This window comes from Macaca nemestrina, chromosome 12, assembly GCF_043159975.1.
Source record: "Macaca nemestrina isolate mMacNem1 chromosome 12, mMacNem.hap1, whole genome shotgun sequence".
NCBI classification, from domain to species: Eukaryota; Metazoa; Chordata; class Mammalia; order Primates; family Cercopithecidae; genus Macaca; species Macaca nemestrina.
In genome coordinates, this window is record NC_092136.1 from 350,342 (window position 1) to 373,126 (window position 22,785).

Below are 22,785 nucleotides of genomic sequence, written 5' to 3' on the forward strand. Positions count from 1 at the left end.
AGAAATCCTGTCACTCCCAGAGTCCTGGCTGCAAGGCCAGCTCGTCCAGCCTCAGGGGAGAGAGCTCACTGAGGTGGCTGCACTGGCCGCGGGCCTCACCCGTTGTGGAAGTTCCCTCACACTCAGTGAAGGGTGGAGAGGGAGGGGGACCCCACCCAGTCCTATCTGGACAGAAAACCAGTACAGCCCTTTCAGAAGGCAATTCGACTATAATACGTATTAAGAGCCTTAAAATTGTTTAGACTTTGGTCCATTAATCTAACTTTTTGTAAACTGTTCTAAAAAAGATGCAAAGTAATGAAAACACGTATATATGTCATTTGCAGCAAAAATTGTAAACCACTAATGTTCAACAATAGGAAAATATCAGCGAAAACGTGGTATTCATATTTATATGCTGATTAAGCAGACATTAGAAGTTATACTTTCAAAGACTTTTTGAGAACATAGGAAAATGCTTATGTTATACTGTTAAATAAAAAAACATAGATTACAAATGTATAAAAAAATTTTGCAGATTAAAATAGATGTATTTATTTTTTTTTTTTTATTTTTTGAGGTGAAGTCTTGCTCTGTTGCCCAGGCTGGAGTGCAGTGGCGCGATCTCAGCTCACCCCAACCTCCGCCTTCCAGGTTCAAGGGATTCTCCTGTCTCAGCCTCCTGAGTAACTAGGACTACAGGCATGTACCACCACACCCAGCTAATTTTGTATTTTTTGTAAAGACGGGGTCTCACCATGTTGGCCAGGCTGGTCTCAAACTCCTGGCCTCAGGTGATCCGCCCACCTTGGCCTCCCAAAGTGCTGGGATAACAGGCATGAGCCACTGCACTTGGCAGAGATTAATTTATTTTTTTAAATATTCTTTTACTTTAAGTTCTGGGATACATGTGCAAAACGTGCAGGTTTGTTACACAGGTAAACGTGTGCCATGGTGGTTTGATGCTCCTATCACAAACATGTATAAAATGTTTATTTAAACTAAGCTAAGGTGCATTAAAATATGGGAAGAGTAGATTGATATTTGATATTTACATTTGCTTAACAATGTCAATGAAGGATGGTGTATTATGCTTTTCTTCATTATGTTTGTTTTCAAATTTTCTAACACAAACACGTAACACTTCAATAAACTGTCTTATTAAATTTGCTTTATTTCCATATTCAAGTCTATTACTTTAAACTTTCTTTCCCCCACACTCAGCCTGACTCTTGGCTTCCGGGTTTGAATGCAGCTCCTAAGAGGCAAGAGTTTGACCTAGACGTCCTGGCAGTTGGCCCTGCCCTGCGTTGGCAGAGAACTTTGGTCAAAGGCCCCGCAGGCCTCCTGCTCTTCCTCTGTGGACCCTGGACCCTGCTCCTCTGTCTTTCCTCCTCCCACTTCAGAAGACCCCGTCCACCAGACCGCCTCCCCCTGAAGCCCAACGTGCAGCAGAGTCCGCTCCTCCATCCCTGAAGCCGCCTTTTAACTGGGGGATATGGCAGCCACCCGTGGAGAGGTCAGATGACAAAGCCGGCGAGGGCCAGGGAGCGCCCAGGTGAAATCCCTCGGGCAGGTGTGAGCACCAGTTGTCATTACCTTTGCTCTGGGCCCCTCAGAGACCTGTCCTCCCCCACCCCACAGCCTCCTGGGCGTGGCCACAGACACTAATGCTTCGTCCAGAGCACTGCTCAGAGGCAGCCCCTGCCCCTGTATTCTCTCCGGGCTGGTCTCAAGCATCCTGCTGGCTCCAGCCTCTTGGCTGACAGTGCTTGGCAGGTGACCGCCAGCCTCAGGCCCCTGCAGGGGAGACCCTCTCCCAGATGGGCCTCTGCCCTTGAGGTCCACCTGAAGCCGTCCTTGCCTGCCACACCAGGCTGGCATTGGGGTGGGGACCCAAACCCCTCATGTCTTCATTGCAGGGACAACTGGGTCTCCCTGCTGCCTCCCCAACACTTCCGGGCCTTAAATTTCCACCCGTTCCAGCTTCTTGACTTGGGGAGCAGTCCTGCTGTGCACACTTCCTCCAACAAGCCGGAGAAAGCTCCCAGGCACAGGTGTGCATGTGGCATGGTAAGTTTTCTGTAATCCACTCACCTTTACGGATTTACCGCACCAGGGGAAATATTATAACAGGCATTGTTACTTTAGAAATTCCTGGGCTTCCTCTCCCTTCCTTGCAAGGGCATTTTGGAAAGCATTTCGCCAGCATTCACTATTTACTACCATAAATGTGACTCTGGCCAGCTCTGTCCCTGGGTAAGGCCGGAATTGACCATTTTCTTTTTTTTTTTTTTGAGACGGAGTCTCGCTCTGTCACCCGGGCTGGAGTGCAGTGGCCAGATCTCAGCTCACTGCAAGCTCCACCTCCGGGGTTTACGCCATTCTCCTGCCTGAGTAGCTGGGACTACAGGCGCCCACCATCTCGCCCGGCTAGTTTTTTGTATTTTTTAGTAGAGACGGGGTTTCACCGTGTTCGCCAGGATGGTCTCGATCTCCTGACCTCGTGATCCACCCGTCTCGGCCTCCCAAAGTGCTGGGATTATAGGCTTGAGCCACCGCGCCCGGCGACCATTTTCTTAAAAGTTCCAGCGCCCTAAGGCTCCTGGTGGGCATCTCCGCAGCTGAAGAAGGCTTCTGTCCCGTGCACCCTTCCCCAGGCGGGGGACCCCCAGTTCTGCTGCTCTAGCATTTCAAAGAACCAAATCCTCCAAGCTGCTCCACTGCCTCCTAACACCAGCCGCGGTCCTCCCTGAACCACAAACCTCCGGCCTCACCCCTGCCTCTCAGGCCCATCTCTTGCAATGGACTCTGCCAGTCCACGCATGCCTGGGTGTGGGGGGGGTGCACTTATGCAGCTGGGGTGAAGACAGGGACAGGGTAATGTGAGACTCAGATATGAGACGCCAGGTGCAAAACTGCAGGTAGAAAGCTCCCTGTAGAGTGCAGGGGTTCAGGGTAGAGGCTCCGGGGTCTGGAAAGAGGTGGGTGTAGCTGTCACCAACCTTTCTCTGCCTTAGCTTTTTTTGTCTCTAAGTGACAGTCAAAAATAGAACCTAAGGGGTGTGTTAAGATCATAATAGTTGGCCGGGCGTGGTGGCTCACGCCTGTAATCCCAGCATTTTGGGAGACCAAGGTGGGCAGATCACCCTGCGGTCAGGAGTTCAAGACCAGCGTGGCCAACTTGGTGAAACCCCGTCTCTACTAAAAATACAACAATTAGAGGCATGGTGGTGGGTGCGCCTTTAATCCCAGCTACTCCGGAGGCTGAGGCAGGAGAATCACTTGAACCCGAGAGGCGGAGGTTGCAGTGAGCCGAGATCGTGCCATTGCACTCCAGCCTGGGTGACAGAATGAGACTCTGTTTAAAAAAAAAAAAAAAAAAAAAAGAGATCACAATAGTTAGCATTTACAAAGCGTTGGGAATTCTACTTGGCACTTGGCCAGAGCTCCGTAGTGATGGGCAACGAACACGTGGTCTGCGCGCCGGGGCCGAGCGGTCTGGCAGCGCCCCGCCTTCCAGATCACGCTACTCCGGGTCCCAAGGCCCCGCCCACAGGCCCCATCCTCGGCCCCGCCCCCGGCCCCGCCCCCGAGCCCACTGGCCAGCGCGTCATTGCGAGGCCGCCTCGCGCGCAGCGTCCTTGGGGCCAGGGACCCCAGTGGGGCCGGTACATCTCCCCGCCCCGGCCTCTGCACCCCGGAGGGACGGCAGGAGGGCTCTCTGTGCAGTTTGAGGGAACACTCATACGCAGGAAATGACCCCAACACCACCGAGAGGCGCCTGGAATGTGAGCGCCACCGGCTGGGATGGGAAGAGGTCTGGGAGGGGACCTGAAGGATGGTTCACAGGGCACCAGGCCTGTCGGGTGATTGCTGGAAAGATGGCATGGGCGGGAGCTGGCTGCTCTGGCCACTCAGCCGACCCCAGCTGGACGGCGCCAGGGCCTGGGGCAGGGGGCCAGGGCCTGGGGCAGGGGGCCAGGCCTGGGGAGGCCCAACAGCACGCCTCTTGGGGCCAGCGCGTCCCCCACTGCCCAGCCTTGTGTGTCAGGAGCTGGGGTGAAGGTCCTGTCACAGGCCCCATCCCTGCTGGGCGTGGCTGTGCAGGAGCCCCGCAAATACGTTTATGTATTTAGTATGTGAGTTATATTTCAATAAAGTTGATATGAGATATACTTCACATACCATGCAGTTCACCCGTTCAACTCGTTTCGAGCGAACAGTTCAGTGGTTTTTAGGACATTCACAGATAAGAGCCGAGGTCAATTTTACAGCATTTTCATCGCCCCAAAAGGAACCTGCTACCCTTTGTAGTCGCTCCTTATTACCCCTTCCCCAGCCCCCGGTGAAAACTCATCTAATTTCTGTCTTCATGGATTTGCATTTCCTGGACATTTCATACAAATAGATCACAAAAGGCGTAGTCTCCTGTGACGGGCTTCTTTCACCTAGCATAATATTTTCTTTTCTTTTCTTTTCTTTTTTTGAGACGGAGTCTCCCTCCGTCGCCCAGGCTGGAGTGCAGTGGCACAATCTCGGCTGACTGCAAGCTCCGCCTCCCGGGTTCAAGGGATTCTCCCACCTCAGCCTCCCGAGTAGCTGGGATTACAAGCGCCCGCCACAACGCCCGGCTAATTTTTGTATTTTTGCGCCACAACGCCCGGCTAATTTTTGTATTTTTAGTAAAGATGGGGTTTCACCACTTTGCCTAGGCTGGTCTCGAACTCCTGACCTCAAGTGATCTGCCCGCTTCGGCCTCCCAAAATGCTGGGATGACAGGGGTGTGCCGCCGCGCCCGGCCTGCCTAGCATGATGTTTTCAAGGTCCAGCCGTGCTGTAGAAGCGCGTGCTTCGCTCCTCTATGGCTAATAACATGCTGCTGTTATCAAAATGCTGCAGCCATGAGCGCTGTGTATAAGTTTGGCGTGGACACGTGTTTCCATGTTTGAGGAGCTGCCACATTGCTTTTCAAAGTGGCTCAGGAGCTAATTTTTTTGCGGGGTACCATGTCAACAATTTGGGTCAACCAAAACCAGCGTGTCCGCACCATTCTCGCCGCCCAATTTCACGCGATCTCGCGAAAGAATGACCCAGATCAGTCCGGGCGCGGTGGCTCACGCCTGTAATCCCAGCACTTTGGGAGGCCGAGGTGGCAGATCACAAGGTCAGGAATTCGAGACCAGCCTGGCCAACATAGTGAAACCCCGTCTCTACTAAAAATACAAAAATTAGCAGGGCCTGGTGGCGGGCACCTGTAATCCCAGCTACTCGGGAAGCTGAGACAAGAGAATCGCTTGAACCCGGGAGGCGGAGGATGCAGTGAGCGGAGATCTTGCCATTGCACTCCAGTCCGGGAGGCGGAAAAGAATGACCCAGATCGCTTGGGCGCTTGGGGTGAAGGATCGAGAAGCGCCCCAAAAGGAGAACGGGGCTGGGCTCCGGGATCTGTCGGCGAGGAAGGGGCGAAGGGGTGGAGGGACTGGGGCCAGGCCGCCGGGGATGTCTGTGGTTACCTCCAAGCTCTGGCGGCCTTGGCGAGACCCGCGCCACCCGCAGCTGGGTTCCCGCGACCTCAGCCGCAGGGCGGTTCGGCTCTGGTTTCCTGGCAACCAGGCGGCATCCTTCCCAGCAAGCACTGCGTCCAACTGGCGACGCCGGATCACGAGGCCCAGTATGCCCCGCGCGGACTACAAGCCCCACAATGCACCGCACACCCTTTCCTGGCCGGCCCCGCGCCGCTCTCCTGAGACCCCGCGGGCCAGCGCCGCGACCCCTTCCCGGCGCTCTTCGCGCTGTGGGCGGCGCGTCCTCTAGCCGGTGACCCGGTGTGCGTGGGGTCGAGGGGCCGGGCGGAGCGGCTCCGGGCCGAAACGCCATGCGGAGGGGCGAGCGCAGGGACGCCGGGGGTCCGCGGCCCGAGTCCCCGGTGCCCGCGGGCAAGGCCTCGCTGGAGGAGCCGCCTGACGTGCCGTCTGCCGGCCGAGCCACCGGGCCGGGCGCGGGCCGCCGCAGCACCGAGTCCGAGGTCTACGACGACGGCACCAACACCTTCTTCTGGTGAGGGGCGGGGGGCGGCTGCGGGGCGGCGAGGGTGTCCTCGGCCTGGGGGTCCCGGCACCGCTGGCCTGGGGGTCCCCGGCAGCGCCCTCCCGCCGTCTTGGAGTCCAGGGCTGCGGCCGGGGATTCGAGGGTGTGGCAGCACCGCCCCCCGGGTCCCGGGGAGCGGCCGGACCGAGCTCCCGACGCCGGGTCTGACGGAGGGCGGAGGGCGGCGCTGTAGGCGGGGGAGACCCTGGGCAGACCCTCCCTGCGGCCACTTTGCGTCTCTCTCGCCGCCCTCCCCACCCCTGCCCGCCTTGCCTCTGACCGCGCGGTTCTGCGATCCTGACCCCTTCCCCACCGCTCGCCTCCAGCGTCACCCCAGAAACGAGGCTCTCTCTGTCCTGCGGTCCAAGCTTCGCCTGTGTCCCCCGTCATTCTGCCTGTGGTTGCTCCTCTGCTTGCGGCTGCAGGAAATCATCTTGTGTGTCGCCCCCGGCCCCACGTGGCGATCGTGTTGATTAGCAGAGTGTTGTGCGTGCTTCAGGAATGTAGTCGGTGTTCGTCGAATCAAGGCTCTGTTTCTCTCCTCAGTTGCCCCTAGCGGGGCCAGCGCCTCCTCCCTGCACAGCTCAGCCTCAGCTAAACCTTGGGGTCCCCCTGTCCGCCACTCTGCCTTTAATGGGGGTGGAGAAGGAAGAGGCCCCCGGGAGCAGCTGGAGTGTGGCACTCTGTGTCCAGACAGGCTCCAGGCGCCGGTCCTCCTCCCGATGGCTGCGACCCTGGGCTGGCCCTTTGCTGATGCTCTTCTGTGAGAAGGATCAAGCCGTCCACCTGAAAGCAGGCTTCGTGAGAGGAGGGTTTGGCTTTTCTTGACTGCAAGGTGCCCAGTTCCCATCCTGTGGAAGGCCGGGGGGCACAGGGGCAGTAGAGATGGCGCCAGCCCCAGGAAAGCGTGTGGGAGACAGGCACCTGCGGCCAGCAGTGGAAGGAAGGCTGTATGGACGCTTCCAAGAGAACCGTACTGTGGGATGGTCGGAGAGCAAATCTGAGGGGTGAGAGAGCCTGATGGAGGAGTAATGGACATGTCAGGGGAAGGTACCACCACAGACAGAGACTGAACCGGCCCTGGCCTGTCACCGGCAGCCAAAGCTCTGGAGAGAGACTGTCCAAGTGGTGGGAAAGTGGGTTAGGGTGGAGGAGGCCCCACGCAGGGTCTTCCATGAGGTGTGGGCAGCTGCTGTTGCGGGGAGGGCATCCGAGCTCTCCTTTGGGGAGATGAATGCACCAGGTGGCTGTGGGGCCCTCGGGAGGGAGAGGAGATGGGGTGCCTGCCACGTGGACCCTCTGGCCTCCCGGCCCTGTGGACATCAGGCCTCTCCGTCAGGTGCCCTGCCACACCCCTTCAGGCCGTCCTCGCACAGCACAGCTGGGGACCACCGGAGTCTCTGAGGTCCTGGAGCAAGAAGACTGGACTGGCTCTCCTTGTTTCTCATTTGGCCGTTCAGCACATTTTGGGGACCCCTACTGTGTCAGTTACCGTTCTACGGGACACAGCAGAGAACTAAACAAGAAGCTTAGATTCTGGCACAGGCATGGAACTTCAGAAGGCACAAAATGTGCTGGCTGGAGGGGTTCTGAGTGTGGCGGAAGCCAGGGGGCACACACAAGCCCACCCAGTACCAGGGAAGCAGCAGCAGCAGCTCAAAGGTGGGAGGTGCTGGTCTCTTTAGAAGCACAGACCAGTGGTCCCTGCCCACAAGGGGTATTTGGGACACAGACACCTGGGCATAGAAGGGCTTGCCTGTCAGGAGGCCAAGGGGGCCGGGGTGCTCTCCAGGAGCGGGTGCAATGGGGCTGGCTGGTCCGGGTAGCTCCTCCCTGGGTCTTCTTGGTGGGTGGCTCTGGCTCTGGCTTTCCCCTCGACCCTGTCCCTGTAGAGACGCGTGGGGCAGATTCTTGCTGTACCTCCTCCCTTCCCTGTGCAGAGGCAGGAGCTTCATGCTTCCGTGTGGCAGGTAACTCAATGCCTGTCTGGTGAGAATTCTGTTTACCTGCAGAGCCTTGCACTGACCTCCTGAGTCCACCTGTACTGATTTGCTGTGCTGGCATTTTTTTTTTTTTTTTTTTTTTTTTTTTTTGAGACGGAGTCTTGCTCTGTCACCCAGGCTGGAGTGCAGTGGCCGGATCTCAGCTCACTGCAAGCTCCTCCTCTCGGGTTCACGCCATTCTCCTGCCTCAGCCTCCCGAGTAGCTGGGACTACAGGCACCCGCCACTTCGCCCGGCTAGTTTTTTGTATTTTTTAGTAGAGACGGGGTTTCACCGTATTAGCCAGGATGGTCTCGATCTCCTGACCTCATGATCCGCCCGTCTCGGCCTCCCAAAGTGCTGGGATTACAGGCTTGAGCCACCGCGCCTGGCCTGTGCTGGCATTTTTTTAACTCTTAATTTTGTGTTTTAGATAGTTTTACTTTTTATTTTTTATTCATTTTTATTTATTTATTTTCAACAGAAACAGGGTCCGCCTGTGTTGCCCAGGCTGGTCTTGAACTCCTGGCTTCAAGTGATCCTCCCGCCTCAGCCTCCCAGAATGCTGGGATTACAGGCGTGAGCCACCACACCCAGCCAGGGCGTTCATTTTCCAGGATGGGTGCACTTCCTCCGGCCAGTGCTGGCTGCCGTGTGTGAATTTTGTTTCTCTGTGATTGCTTGTCAGCCTTAGGGATAGGGCTTGCAGTTAGATTCAGGGCTTACCTGGCGCTGGGAGCACAAGGCTGAGCTCTTCTTCTCTAGATTCATTCAGGGTAGCAAGGACAATTGTGGGGAATGTCCAGAGGAAAACGTTTAGATCCACAGACTCCGAGAAGCGCTATGCGAAGACGTGGCAGCTCGTGTGGTCTGGAAATTGTTTGGGAGAACACCTGGAGACCCCTTACCTGGCGAGGTGCCTGTGAACGTTGTCGCCTGTCCGTGGAAGACGCTGAAGCAGCTTCGGATGACCACACTTGCTGATCAGCTCCCGCCGGGGACCACTGTGATGTTCCGAGAGTTTTTATGTTTATGTCTCGGAATGGGCGCCTCGAATGAGCCTTCTCAGTGACCCCCGGACTTTGTGTGTGGGGTGACCTCTGACCTTCAGATACCCCAGGTTTCTGGAAGATGCCTTTCTCTGTTGTCCTGGATTGGGCTTTCCCAGCTTTGCCTGTACCTGGGAGCACGAATAGCCAGATGAAGTCTTTCTGGTCTTGCTGGTCAGAGCCAGGAGGGCCAGTGCCCGGTCCAGGAGCCTCTCGCAGGCCTTGAGCAGCCCATCTGGGCATGGCCTTTCCTTGGCATTTTCCTCTTGGTCTTGGCCTTCCTGCCCACCATGAGAGTGGGCATGAGACTGGTCATCTCCAAGGAGGCAGCTGGGCCTTTTCCACTCCCCGTGGCAGGGAGCCAGCTGTCCCCATGGCCTCACCCTAGTGAAGTGGCTGAATTCCCAGGATTTATCACAGCTCTGTTCTGTGTCTGATCACAGGACCCACACCTTCCCGGGGAGTCTGCCCAGACAGCAGGGGGGTGGGAGGAGCCATTGAACAGAACTGACATCCTGAGAGGGACACAGAAGTCTGCCTTTAGAGTCTTGTGCTATCTCGAGCAGCACTCTGTCACTTCCAAGATGTGTGGAGGTCATGCTGTGTGTAGCACAAGGACCGGAACTCACTAATACGGATCGTACTTTCCAGGAGCATTGGGTTTGAGCAGCTTTGAGACATGTCCTCCTGCAGGGCTGCTGTGCCCTTTCTCTGGGTCCCTTACCCTCTGCCTCCCTTCCTGCTGGGTCCTCTGTCTTCCCATTTCTGCTTCCCCAGGGCCAAGAGGGTGCTGGGCACGTGGTGGCCCCTCAATGGCTGTGCACATTTACCCGAAGGGACAAAGGTTGTCTTTGTATTTCAGGTAATCTCTGTGTTTTGGGGAAATGGAAAGATGTTGTCGGGTTAGGGTTGGTTAATGATCAGGGTTTCCCTGGGCTTCACAAGGGGTGAGTGTCGGGTCGGGGTTGGTTAATGATCAGGGTTTCCCTGGGCTTCACAAGGAGTGAGTGTCGGGTCGGGGTTGGTTAATGGTCAGGGTTTCCCTGGGCTTCACAAGGAGTGAGTGTCGGGTTAGGGTTGGTTAATGATCAGGGTTTCCCTGGGCTTCACAAGGAGTGAGTGTCGGGTCGGGGTTGGTTAATGGTCAGGGTTTCCCTGGGCTTCACAAGGAGTGAGTGTCAGGTAGGGGTTGGTTAATGGTCAGGGTTTCCCTGGGCTTCACAAGGAGTGAGTGTCGGGTCGGGGTTGGTTAATGATCAGGGTTTCCCTGGGCTTCACAAGGAGTGAGTGTCGGGTCGGTGGCCACTTTAGAAACCACAGGAAGGTCTTTGTCATGGAAAGTCGTGTGTCCCACCTGTAATCCCAGCACTTTGGGAGGCCGAGGTGGGTGGATCCGGAGGTCAGGAGTTTGAGACCAGCCTGGCCAATATGGTGAAACCCAGTCTCTACTAAAAATTCAAAAATTAGCCGGGCATGACGAGGCTGAGGCAGGAGAACTGCTTGAACCCGGGAGGCGGAGATCGCGCCACTGCCCTCCAGCCTGGGTGACAGAGCAAGCAAGATTCCATCTCACAAAGAAAAACCAAAGTCAAGTTTTAATTTTAACTTGTGTTAGCATGTGATCCTGTCTTTGTGTGCTATAGGGACACGGGCTGCTCGCCCCACCCCTCAAGCTTTGCGTTTATTCCTGGGATCCTGCATGTGAATTGGAGCCTGTGCTGTGACTGGGGTGCGGGCACGTCTGAGGGTCAGGGTGGGGCCAAGCGCAGCAGCCGCCTCCTCCGGTGGGTCTGTGTGTAGAGTGGTGGCATTCTGGGTGTCCCTGAGGCCTGGTTGTTCCCATCTTCTTCCTGAGCCCACGTGGAGAGGACGAGGGGTTTCCTCTGGGTCCTGCTGGTCTCTTGCAGAACAGGGGTGAGCAGTGTCCTCAGGTTGATCTAGCTTCTGGGTCTCCCATTCTGCATCTGAGCAGGTTGATGGGCTGTCTTCTCTTCCATGGTTAACCTCCCTTAGGCTGGGGCTCCTCCACCCGTTTTCTTATAGACGTTATGCCCAGAGTGAGAACCCCTCACGTGGGGCGGCCGTGTGGTTCCAAGGCAGGGTCCTGTGGAGGCCCTGTTAGCTTCCCCACTGGAGGCCTCCCTCACAACAGGCTCCTGTCCCGGCACCTGCTCTCCAGCCAGGCAGAGTCCCGCTCCTGTGCACACCACACCCTGTCTGTCTGTGCTGTGGGCCCTCGGCAGCGTTCTGGGTGTCTGGAGCCCCTTGACCTTGTTCCTCTTACAAGATGGGCCTCGTCAGGAAGCCCCAGGATGAGGCTGTCCCTGGCTCCTCCGAAGGTCACTTCAGCCATGTGCACCCTTTGGAGAGGTCCCTGCTGTTTCTCAGAACTGCTGGGGATGGAGGCTGAGCTCGAGACTGCTTGCTCCTCATGCTCCTTCCTTGCTGTGGTCTCCGGAGATGCCTCCCAGGCCACGAGCCCTCCTGGCATGGTTTTACTGGGACCTGGCTTTGCAACAAAAATAGTTGTTTTAACCTCCCTAATCACTCCCATCCCTCTTGTTTTTCTCTGTAACGTGTAGGGTTTCTTAGCCCGCCTGTACTGGTCTCACTCCACTGGAAGGAAGGCTCAGGAAGGCTCAGGAAGGCAGGCTGTGCCTTCTCCAGGGTGCGGCTGGGACGGAGGCTCAGGGAGTGGCTGTGATGGCCGAGTGTCCAGGAGGCTCCAGGCCCCGCTGCCCGCCTTGCTGTATGACCTGCACAGTGTCACTTACAGCCCTGACTTGCCTGCAGGCACCACACACACTGCATGGAGGTGCCCTGGCCGGGCACGTACACAGCCAGAGCCACCGCGCTCCTGCTCGTCATCACATCAGTGGCTTTGTGATCTAAACGCTGCTTGTTGTTTTTGGTTTGTTTTTCTTTCTTTTATTCTTTCATTTTTTTTTTTTTTTTTTTTTTGAGACAGGATCTCACTCTGTCACCCAGGCTGGAGTGCAGGGATGTGATCTCAGCTCACTGTGGCCCCCAACTCCTGGGCCGAAGTAATCTCCCCTCACCCTGCCTCCTCCCAAGTAGCTGGGGCCAGACACATGCCACCACGCCCAGTTATTTATTTACTTTTTTTTGGTAGAAACAGGGTCTCACTATGTTGCCCGAGCTGGTCTCTAACTCCTGGGCTCAGTTGATCCTCCTGCCTCAGCCTCCCAAAACTCTGGAATTACAGGTGTGAGCCACGGCACCTGCCCCCAAACACTCCTGACTCTTATCCTAACCGGGGTCATCTTACTCTCCTCACCGAAATCTGATGTCACCTGTATGGAGGAAAGGGTGGGCCTCATGGAGGGGCAGGCCGGGGGACACGGGACTCCTGGGCCCCAGCGGAGCCCCAGCCCGTTTCCCCTGAAGGGCTGTCTCCAGGAAGACGCGTTCTGTAAGTGTAGTGTTGAGCGGAGAGCGAGTTTCTGGGTCGCCAAATCCAGGCACCCTTAGGAGTGGAGGTCTACGGGGCCTTCTGAAATGGGTCCTCTGCTGTGATTGTGGCAGGTCTCTGAAGGACCCCACTGTACTGAGCTCAGCGGGAAGGCTGAGGTGCCCTGCGTCTCCTCATGGCTTAGGACTCAAATGCAAATGTATTTTTTAAAAAAGGTGGTTGATAGTTACAATGAAACTTTTATTTACCTCTGGTTGTCTTAAATGCCGAGTATTGTAAAATATGGCAGAAGAATTCACTTTTATGCCTGTAATCCCAGCACTTTGGGAGGCCAAGGCAGGCGGATCACTTGAGTTCATGAGTTTGAGACCAGCCTGGAAAACATGGCAAGATGCCGTCTCTACGAAAAATACAAAACAATCCAACCTGGCCAACATGGCAAGACCCCATCTGTACAAAAATACAAAAAATTCAAGCCTGGCCAACATGGTGAAACCCCATGTCCACTAAAAATACAAAAATTAGCTGGGCATGGTGGTGCGTGCCTGTAGTCCCAGCTACTCAGGAGGCTGAGGCAGGAGAATTGCTTGAACCCAGGAGGCGGAGGCTGCAGTGAGCTGAGATCAATACCACTGCACTCCAGCCTGGGTGACAGATCAAGATTCGGTCTCAAAAAAAAAAAAAAAATTAGCTAGGCGTGGTGGTGTGCGCCTGTAGTCCCAGCTACTCAGGAGGCTGAGGCAGGAGGATTGCTTAAGCCCAGGAGCGGGAGGTTGCAGTGAGCCGAGATCACACCACCTCACTCCAGCCTGGGCAATGGAGACAGACCCTGTCTCAAAAAAGAAGAATAATTCATTCTCTGTTTTCTTCACTTGGGGCTTGAAGGGGACCAGCCCCCCCACCCAGCCCCGCCACACACACACCTGTGGGCGTTTCTCGTCAGGTGGAACGAGAAACTTGAGAAAAGAAACAGAGACAAAGTATAGAGAAAGAAAAGTGGGCCCAGGGGACCAGTGCTCAGCATACAGAGGACCCAAGGACCCACGCCAGGCACCGGTCTCTGAGTTCCCTCAGTATTTATTGATCATTATCTTTACCATCTCGGAGAAGGGGAGGGGGGCGTGGCAGGACAGTAGGGTACAGTGGGGAGAGGGTCAGCAGGAAAACATGTGAACAAATGTCTCTGTGTCATAGACAAGGTTAAGAAAAGGGGCTGTGCTTTGATGTGCACACACAAAAACATCTGGGGCGTAAAGAGCAGCATTGCCGCCAGCACACTCACCTCCAGCCCTAAGGCGGTTTTCTCCTATCTCAGTAAATAGAACACACAATCAGGTTTTACACCCAGACATTCCATTGCCCAGGGACCAACAGGAGACAGATACCTTCCTGTATCTCAATTGCAAAGAGGCCTTCCTCTTTCACTAATCCTCCTCAGCACAGACCCTTCACGGTGTCGGGCTGGGGGACAGTCAGGTCTTTCCCTTCCCACGAGGCCATATCTCAGGCTATCATCTGGGGAGAAACCTGGACAATACCTGGCTTTCCTAGGCAGAGGTCCCTGCGGCCTTCCGCAGTGTTTGTGTCCCTGGGTACTTGAGATTAGAGAGTGGTGATGACTTTTGTTTTTTTTTTTTTTTTTTGAGATGGAGTCTCGCGCTGTGTCACCCAGGCTGGAGTGCAGTGGCGCGATCTCGGCTCACTGCAAGCTCCGCAAGCTCCGCCTCCCGGGTTCACGCCATTCTCCTGCCTCAGCCTCCGAGTAGCTGGGACTACAGGCACCCACCACCACGCCCGGCTAGTTTTTTGTATTTTTAGTAGAGACGGGGTTTCACCATGTTAGCCAGGATGGTCTCGATCTCCTGACCTCGTGATCCACCCGCCTCGGCCTCCCAAAGTGCTGGGATTACAGGCTTGAGCCACCGCGCCGGGCCTCTGGTGATGACTTTTAACAAGCATACTGCCTTCAAGCACTTTTTTAACAAAGCACATCCTGCATAGCCCTAAATCCATTAAACCTTGAATCAACACAGCACATGCTCTGGGAGCACAGGGCTGGGGCTCGGGTTACAGAATTGTTCTTAGTACAGAACAAAATGCAGTCTCTCATGTCTACTTCTTTCTGCATAGACACAGTAACAGTCTGATCTCTCTTTCCCCCGCAGGGCTAGTCTGCTTAACATAACCGGGTGGGCATAAAACAACTCCTAAATAAATGGAGAAATAGTCCGTGTCTCATGAATGGGAATCCTAAATGTTAGTCACCCAGCAGTTCTCCTCACACTACTTTGTAAATTCAATTCCACTCCAGTCGAAATCCTAATGGAATCATTTGTGTCAACTTGCCAAACTGCTGTTTAAACTAATATGGATTAAAATTAATGTGGAGTGAATGTGCAAGATTAATTAGGATTAAAAATGATAAAAAGGGCAGCATTCCGAACACAGGTGGACTCTGGCCAGGGTCTAGCCTGGAGCCCCCACCTGCACTCCTGCAGCTCTACCCTGGCTCTTCATGAAACCGGCTGAATCCAGGTGTGGGTGCGTTCCATGGAGCACCCATTTTCAGGTGACACGTCCGTGCACCGCCACAACCACGCTCACTGGAACATTCCATCACCCAGAAGGCCCGTGTCTCTGCTCCAGTCTGCTTTTCGTGGATGTAAACTCTTTTCCTTGAGTTGTGTGTGGGTGGCAGCAGATGGGAGGTTTCTTTTGTGCCTGGCTTCTGTAGCCTCTTTTTCTTTCTCTTTCTTTATCTTTTGAGATGGGATCTCACGATGTTCACGATGTTGCCCTGGCTGGTCTTGGCCGAAAACAGTCCTCCTGCCTGGGCCTCCCAAGTGGCGTGTCTTTGAGATCCGTCCACGTTGAGGCCGTTGCCAGCAGCACGTTCCTCTGAGTGCTGAGCCGTGCTCTGCAGTACGGAGGGACTACAGCCTTTCGTCCACTGATAGAGTTTTGGTTTGTTTCCCGTTTTAGGTTATTATACCTGAAACATCTGCATGTAAGTCTGACTGGACCTGTGTTTTCATCTATCTCAGGTCCACATTTGGGAGTGTGTGGCTGGCTGGATGGTGGACGTAGGTCTCACTTTTCTGTGCCTTTTTGCAGTCCCACCTGCAGTGCATGAGCATCTTGCTCTGAGACCTCACCAGCCCTTGGCGTTGTGCTGCTTTTAACTTCAGCTGTTCTAGCAGATGTGTACTTATGTTGTGTCATGGCTTGGATTTGCTTTCACGGTGACCAGTGACGCTCCTCATTTGTCATGTGCTTATTGGCCATTTGAATGTTTTCCTTGTGAAGTGTCTGTTCAATTATTTGCGTATTTTTTCATTAAATTTTTTATTGAGCTGTATGAGTTCTTTATAAATTCTGGATAAAAAGTCTTTTGTTTTGTTTTTTTGAGAGAGATCTTGCTCTGTCTCCCAGGCTGGAGTGCAGTGGCACGATCATCCTAGCTCACTGCAGCCTCGACCTGGGCTCAAGCAAATCTACCACCTCCCGAGTAGCTGGGACTGCAGGTGCCCTCATCATGCCCGGCTAATTTTTTATACAGATGGGGTCTCACTGTGTTACCCAGTCTGGTCCTGAACGCCTGGGCTCAAGCAATCCTCCTGTCTCAGCCTCCCAAAGTGTGGGGACTGCAGACATGTGAGGCCTACAAAGTTTTATCAGATATGTGTATTGTGAATATCTTCTCCCAGTTTGTGCCTTGCCTTTTCATTTCTTTAGGGCACAAATAGTTTATGTTTCATGGAGGCAAGTCCTGGGCAACATGCTTTAAGTGCGTTGTTCACTTAATTTTCATGATGTCCTTGGAGGTCAGAAGCTCCCCCATTTAGACATGAGGAAACTGAGGCAGGGAGGGGGTGCATCATTTCTCTGAGGACACACTCTGGTGGATGTAGGACCTGGGTTAGACACGAGGACACACTCTGGTGGATGTAGGAACAGGGTTAGACAGGAAACTGAGGCACGGAGGGTACATCCTCTGAGGACACACTCTGGTGGATGTAGGAACAGGGTTAGACATGAGGAAACTGAGGCACGGAGGGTACATCCTCTGAGGACACACTGGTGGATGTAGGAACTGACGAACTGGGTCTCTGCCTCCATTTGCAGGTGGTTGTGCAGAGGGGTCTCAGGCGAGTGTCTGGCACAGGCAGTGGCTGGGGTCCAGTGGCCCCTGGTTCTGGTACTGGGCTGGTTGTGGGCTTTTCCACCAGCAATGGGACAAGACAAAACTGCAAAGGGAGTGCCCTGCCTCCTCCTCCCACGTCTGGGCTCTGACAGGCCAGAGGACGACAGACCCGCGGCTCGCATCTTCCCCCACCTGGCAGCGGTCACTCTGCAGGCCTCTGCTCAGGCCCCTTCTCAGCTCTTGGTTTCTTGGGCTGCTGCACTGAATGCCAGATGTTATTTCATGGACTGAAAGACGGGTTGTCTCGGCTTGTCTTGCGCAGTGAAGAGCACCATGTTTATGTGTCCAGTTGCTCTTACTAGCAGACACCTGCCCTGGACGCCATGTGCGGCACATGCCCTGTGAGCAGCAGCCTTCAGCTCCCTGGGAACGCAGGGCTCTTCCTGTCCAGCCTCCTGGGGGTTGGTCTCAGCTGTGACTGGCCAGCAGACGCTGGGTCATCTCGGAGTTACCCAGCCAGGGACTTGCAGCCAGTTGCTGGCTGGGAGTTGGAGCGTGGAGTTTAAGCCCTCTCCTTGATGTAGAGAGGATTTGGGGCCTGTTACGTGAGTATTTAGCAACGTTGCCCAGGCTCTGACACCACGCTTATGCGTTTTTGGATTTCAGGCGAGCCCACACCTTAACCGTGCTCTTCATCCTCACCTGTACGCTTGGCTATGTGACGCTGCTGGAGGAAACACCTCAGGACACGGCCTACAACACCAAGAGGTAACCTGTCATCTCGTCCTGCCTTCTGAACCTGCCCTGTGCCCCTGTGTGGTGGGTGTGCGTCCTTGCTGCTCGGGCTGCCAGGGGCTCAGAAGGCCTTCACCAGAGGGCTGCGTGGGGCCGCCAGCCTCTCCCTTGAGTGTCTCTTCTGACGCGCGGACTCCCGGGACTGCCCTTGGTGCTGCACGGCGTTCCTGGTCAGCCCCCTCGCCTGTCACTGGGAGCCAGGAGTCTATGTCATCTCCATGTGGCCGGCAGCCTGTGCCACGTTTCCCCTGAGTTTTGCATGTTGAGAGGCTGGAACGAGCTGCAGCAGCTACAGGGCTGAGCCCTTGAGTTTGGGCGTCTCCGGGGGTGAGGCTCCTGTGGTGGCCACATGCTGGTTCCGTCGGCCCGTGGGGCTCTTGCACGGACGGGGGCCGACACGGACCGCTGACCATCTGGTCAGCAGCCTGCGACCTTGCTTATGTGGTCAGGAAGTGAGTAAACTCATCTTCTCAGGTGTATCTCCACAGGCAGGCTAGACGTTGGGTGTGTCCTCTGCCTGAATTCCGTGGAATCTGACGCCAGTCTCAGAAGTGTGTGTGGAAGAGAAGCTGGTTTTCTTTTTTTTTTTTTTTTGAGACGGAGTCTCGCTCTGTCGCCCAGGCTGGAGTACAGTGGCCGGATCTCAGCTCACAGCAAGCTCTGCCTCCCGGGTTCACGCCATTCTCCTGCCTCAGCCTCCCGAGTAACTGGGACTACAGGCGCCCGCCACCTCGCCCGGCTAGTTTTTTGTATTTTTTAGTAGAGACGGGGTTTCACCGTGTTAGCCAGGATGGTCTCAATCTCCTGACTTCGTGATCCGCCCGTCTTGGCCTCCCAAAGTGCTGGGATTACAGGCTTGAGCCACCGCGCCCGGCCGAGAAGCTGGTTTTCGAGCCTATAAATCAGTCTTGAGTTTTCTGCACCGCGAGACTCTCCTCTCGCATTGCTCCTCCGACGCGCACCCAGGGTGTGTCTGCCCAGGGCTGCCTCCTGCCCAGCAAGGCCGCAGTCACCATCAGGGCTTGGTCCCCGTTTGCTCCAGCGGGAGGAGGCCAGAGCAGGGTCCGGAGACCAGCACCAGGGTGGGGACGGAGGTGGAAGGAGGCATTGGAGGCCTGTTGGTGCTGGGGCCACAAGTCGGCTCTGGTTGGCGGGAGCCCGGGGGTTTGTGGGACTTCCGCTGTCCCTACAGCTCTCGGGCCAGCACTTCATTTTGTAAAGCAGGAGTCTCGATGTCTTCGTGAGTGTTGGGTGGCGTGATGGGTAGGCATGGTACAAACGTCGCCACGCTTGCAAGGGCGTTGGTAGCCCTGTTTGCCCATTGACTTGCCACCAGCCCTGTGGGCTCTAGAACACAAGCACGCCCAGTGCCCTGTCTGTAGGCGACCGGGATGCTTTAGAATCACGCACAGCAGACCTCATAACCGAGCCCCTCTCCCTGGGGGCAGTGGGGCATTTCTGGTTAGAAATTGCCATTGGGGTGCCTGGACCCAGGGCTGTGTGGCCTGCTCCCCAGAGGAGCTCACCCTCCATCCTCACCTGGGAGGCGCAGGTGGCCTCTCCTGTCCTGGTCTCCCTACCCGGCTCCTGGCTGCATGCTCTGTGGGTTCTCTCCCACCTCGCTGCCATCCCTCTCCCAGTCAGCTTTGCCGGCCCTTCCCCTTTCCTGCTAGCTTGCTCCCAGGCCTGGCCTGGCCAGCGCCTCCCGTCCTGCAGGCCCAGCTCACTCCTTCTCCCTTTCTCAGGCAATCCCAGCAGGGGTCACGTGCAGAACCTGCAGGCCTGGTGTGCACTGGGTAACTAGGCTCCAGAAATAGATGAGGCAGCATGTGCCGTGCCTGGGGCCCCTGGACCTGTGGCTCTGGAGGCAGCGAGGCAGTGGGCAGGAGCCCCATGTATGCCTAGAGGGAGCTTTCAAGTAGGACTTGGTCTTTCTTGAATTCATCCATCAGCACCTGGCTAGGAGGGTCTGTGGCATCTGCCGGGCACAGCAGGGCAGGTGGATTGGGAAGCAGGACTGGGTCTCACCTCAAGTGTCCCACATGGCAGGAACTGTCAAGAGCAGGAGTACAGGGGGTGTCTTGGGAGTGCTCCCCGAAAGCATTCACCAGGCCCCCACCAGGCGCATCACAAAGCCTCACCACCCCAAGTCAGACCCTGCCCTCCCAGGCCTGGGTCCTGTGGGAAGCACTGGGTGACCCAGACCCAGAGGGGCCAGGAGCTTAGACCCCTGAGGGGGCAGCAGCGGAGGGCATGTCCCCCACCTCACCCAGTGCTGGCCTCTCCTGAGTGGCCCCCGACATGAGAGGCTGGGTTCTGCCATCCTGTCCTCTACAGCAGGGAGCCCCTGTGTGTGTTCACTGAGAGGGGCCAGGAGACGGGAATTCACAGGGCCCTGGGCATTTTTCTCTGAGGTTCTGTTTTGGGGACACTGTATGTGCTCCCAGCTCACATTCTCTGCCCCCCTCACCCTCTTTGAGGGCACAAAAGAAGCCACCCATCCTCTGCTGCTGGCACCTGGAACCTGCTCCGGGCTCCTTCCTGCAAGGCTCGGCTGCTGTAGGTCACCCTGGCACTGAGCGTGGCTCTGCGGCTCCTTCCAGTGAAATTGCCGTGGTGCACCTGTCCCGAGTCCATTCTCATGGCCTGGACCCGCACTGCTGCACACCAGGAGCCCAGTCACACACACGCACAGGGCGGCCACACACACACAGGGTGCCCACACGCAGGGCGCCCACACGCAGGGCGCTCACACACACACAGGGCGGCCACACGCAGGGCGGCCACACACAGGGCGGCCACAGACAGGGCACCCACACACACAGGGCGGCCACACACACAGGGCACCCACACGCAGGGCGGCCACACACAGGGCGGCCACACACCACACACAGGGCGGCCACAGACAGGGCGGCCACACGCAGGGCGGCCACACGCAGGGCGGCCACAGACAGGGCGGCCACACGCAGGGCGGCCACACGCAGGGCGCCCACACGCAGGGTGCCCACACACCGAGTATCCAGGAGGCTGGGGCGGGGCTGGTTTACTTTTAATACGAGAATTATCTGATGTCCTCAAGGGTAGATTTCTTATGTAGAAACTACCTTCTAGGCTGGGCGCAGTGGCTCACGCCTGTCATCCCGGCACTTTGGGAGGCTGAGGCGGGCAGATCACGAGGTCAAGACATCGAGACCAGCCTGACCAACATGGTGAAACCCTGTCTCTACTCAAAATACAAAAATTAGCCGGGCGTGGTGGCTCATGCCTGTAGTCCCAGCTATTCGGGAGGCTGAGGCGGGACAATCGCATGAACCCGGGAGGTGAAGCTTGCAGTGAGCCGAGATTGCGCCACTGCACTCCACCTCTGACAGTGAGACTCCATCCCAAAAAAAAAAAAAAAAAAGAAAAAGAAAATACTTTCTAGAAGTTAGGCTTATTTTTTTTTTTTATTTGTTTATTTTTTTGGAGATGGAGTCTCGCTCTGTCCCCCAGGCTGGAGTGCAGTGGCGCAATCTCGGCTCACTGCAAACTCCGCCTCCCGGTTTACACGATTGTCCTGCCTCAGCCTCCTGAGTAGCTGGGACTACAGGCGCCCGCCACCTCGCCCAGATAGTTTTTTGTATCTTTAGTGGAGACAGAGTTTCACCGTGTTACCCAGGATGGAAAAAAAATTATTTTTTTCTGTCAACATTGACCAGGTTGGCCTCGAACGTGTAGCCTCGCCTCCCCGAGTGCCAGAACAACCAGCCTGAGCCACCGCAGCTCCCAGCCTTATTTTCTAAAGTTAATATTTATGTTATTAAAGGTAAAAAGTTATAAAACTAGCTAGTGTGTCTTCCTTCAGCTTGCTGTCATTGTTGTTTTTATGCACCTAACAGGTTCCCCACCTTGGGGGACAGTTTTCTTTTTTCCCTGTTTTTTTTTTTTTTTTGGGAGATAGAGTCGTGCTCTGTTGCCCAGGCTGGAGTACAGTGGTATGATCTCGGCTCACTGCAACCTTCACCTCCCAGGTTCAAGCAATTCTCGTGCCTCATCCTCCTGAGTAGCTGGGATTATAGCCGTGCACTGCCACGCCCCACTAATTTTTTTATATTTTGGTGGAGACAGGTTTCACCATGTTGCCTAGGCTGGTTTTGAACTCCTTAGCTCAGACAGTCCACCCGCCTCAGCTTCCCAAAGTGCTAGGATTACAGGCGTGAGCCACTGCGCCCGGCCCCGTTTTGTTTTTCTTGAGTCAGCTTTATTGACCTATAATCTATGTCTGATTCGCGCATACGGCTGATGACTTTTAACGGATTCATACCCCTGTGTGCCCACCACTGCATGGAGGTGTGGAAAATGTTCATTGTTCAAGTTTCCTCTGACCCTGTGCTCAGAGTGCCTCCCTGCGCTCGGGTCACCCCGGCTCGGGCAGTGCCTGTGCATCTGCCTGAGTGAGGGCGGGGTCTGCGCTGCCGGCCCCTGCTCCTTGTGAACGCAGTTTCTCCTCTGGCCCAGACTCACCCGCTGGAGGGCGTCCTTGCTGTGCCTGCCAGTGGCTCGCTGGGGAGTTTCCACTGCGTGGACACGGTACCGTTCACTGATCTGCCTGTGTCGGGGTGACCTTGGGGGAGTGTCCAGCTTTCCTCACCAGCCCATTACATTTTTATCCCATTTTAAACTTAGTAAATTAAACCTCTTCACACATTTTACTCAATAAAATACATGTAACATATATAAATATAATACACTTAAAATATAAATATCCTTACTTGTAATACATATGAAACAATGCATATAAATATACTCATAGAGCTGAAGAATAACAAAGTTGGACACAGACACTACACAATTTCAAGACTTCCTGTCAAAAATACACCAAAATACCGAGCCCAGAAACAGGCACGCCAACTACAGGCAGCTGATCCTTAACAGAGGAACAAAGGCGATTCCGTGGAGAGAGGACGGCCTTTTCAACACTGGCGCCAGAGCAACAGGACATCCACGTGCAGATCTGGACACAGGCCTTGCACTTCTCACGACAATTAATTCTAAATGGATTTTAGATAAGCCTCAATGTAAAATGAAAAGCTATAAAACTTCTCTTTTTGTTCGTTTTTGAGACAGGGTCTTGCTCTGTCACCCACGCTGGAGTGCAGTGGTGCAGTCATAGCTCACTGTAGCCTCCAACTGCTGGCCTCCAGCAGTCCTCCTGCCTCAGCCTCCCAAGGAGCTAAGACTACCGGTGTGCACCACCACACCCAGCTACTTTTTAAAATTTTTTGTAGAGATAAGGTCTCACTATGTTGCCCAGGCTGGTCTCAAACCCCTGCTT

At 55.3% G+C, this 22,785-nt stretch overlaps 1 protein-coding gene across 2 annotated transcripts in view; it reads left to right on the top strand.

Annotated features, from left to right (window-relative positions):
- Positions 1 to 3,616: 3,616 nt before the first annotated feature.
- Positions 3,617 to 22,785, top strand: part of LOC105494131 (phosphatidylserine synthase 2) — a 40,335-nt gene continuing 21,166 nt past the window's right edge. The window contains exons 1-2 of one of the 2 annotated variants that reach the window (XM_011762263.3): positions 3,617 to 3,770; positions 17,343 to 17,444. In XM_011762263.3, coding sequence (XP_011760565.1) covers positions 3,769 to 3,770; positions 17,343 to 17,444 — 104 coding nt within the window. In that variant the 5' untranslated portion in view covers positions 3,617 to 3,768. Of the gene's footprint in view, positions 3,771 to 5,679; positions 6,040 to 17,342; positions 17,445 to 22,785 lie in introns of those variants that run through there. The other variant, XM_011762262.3, reaches the window with a different exon arrangement.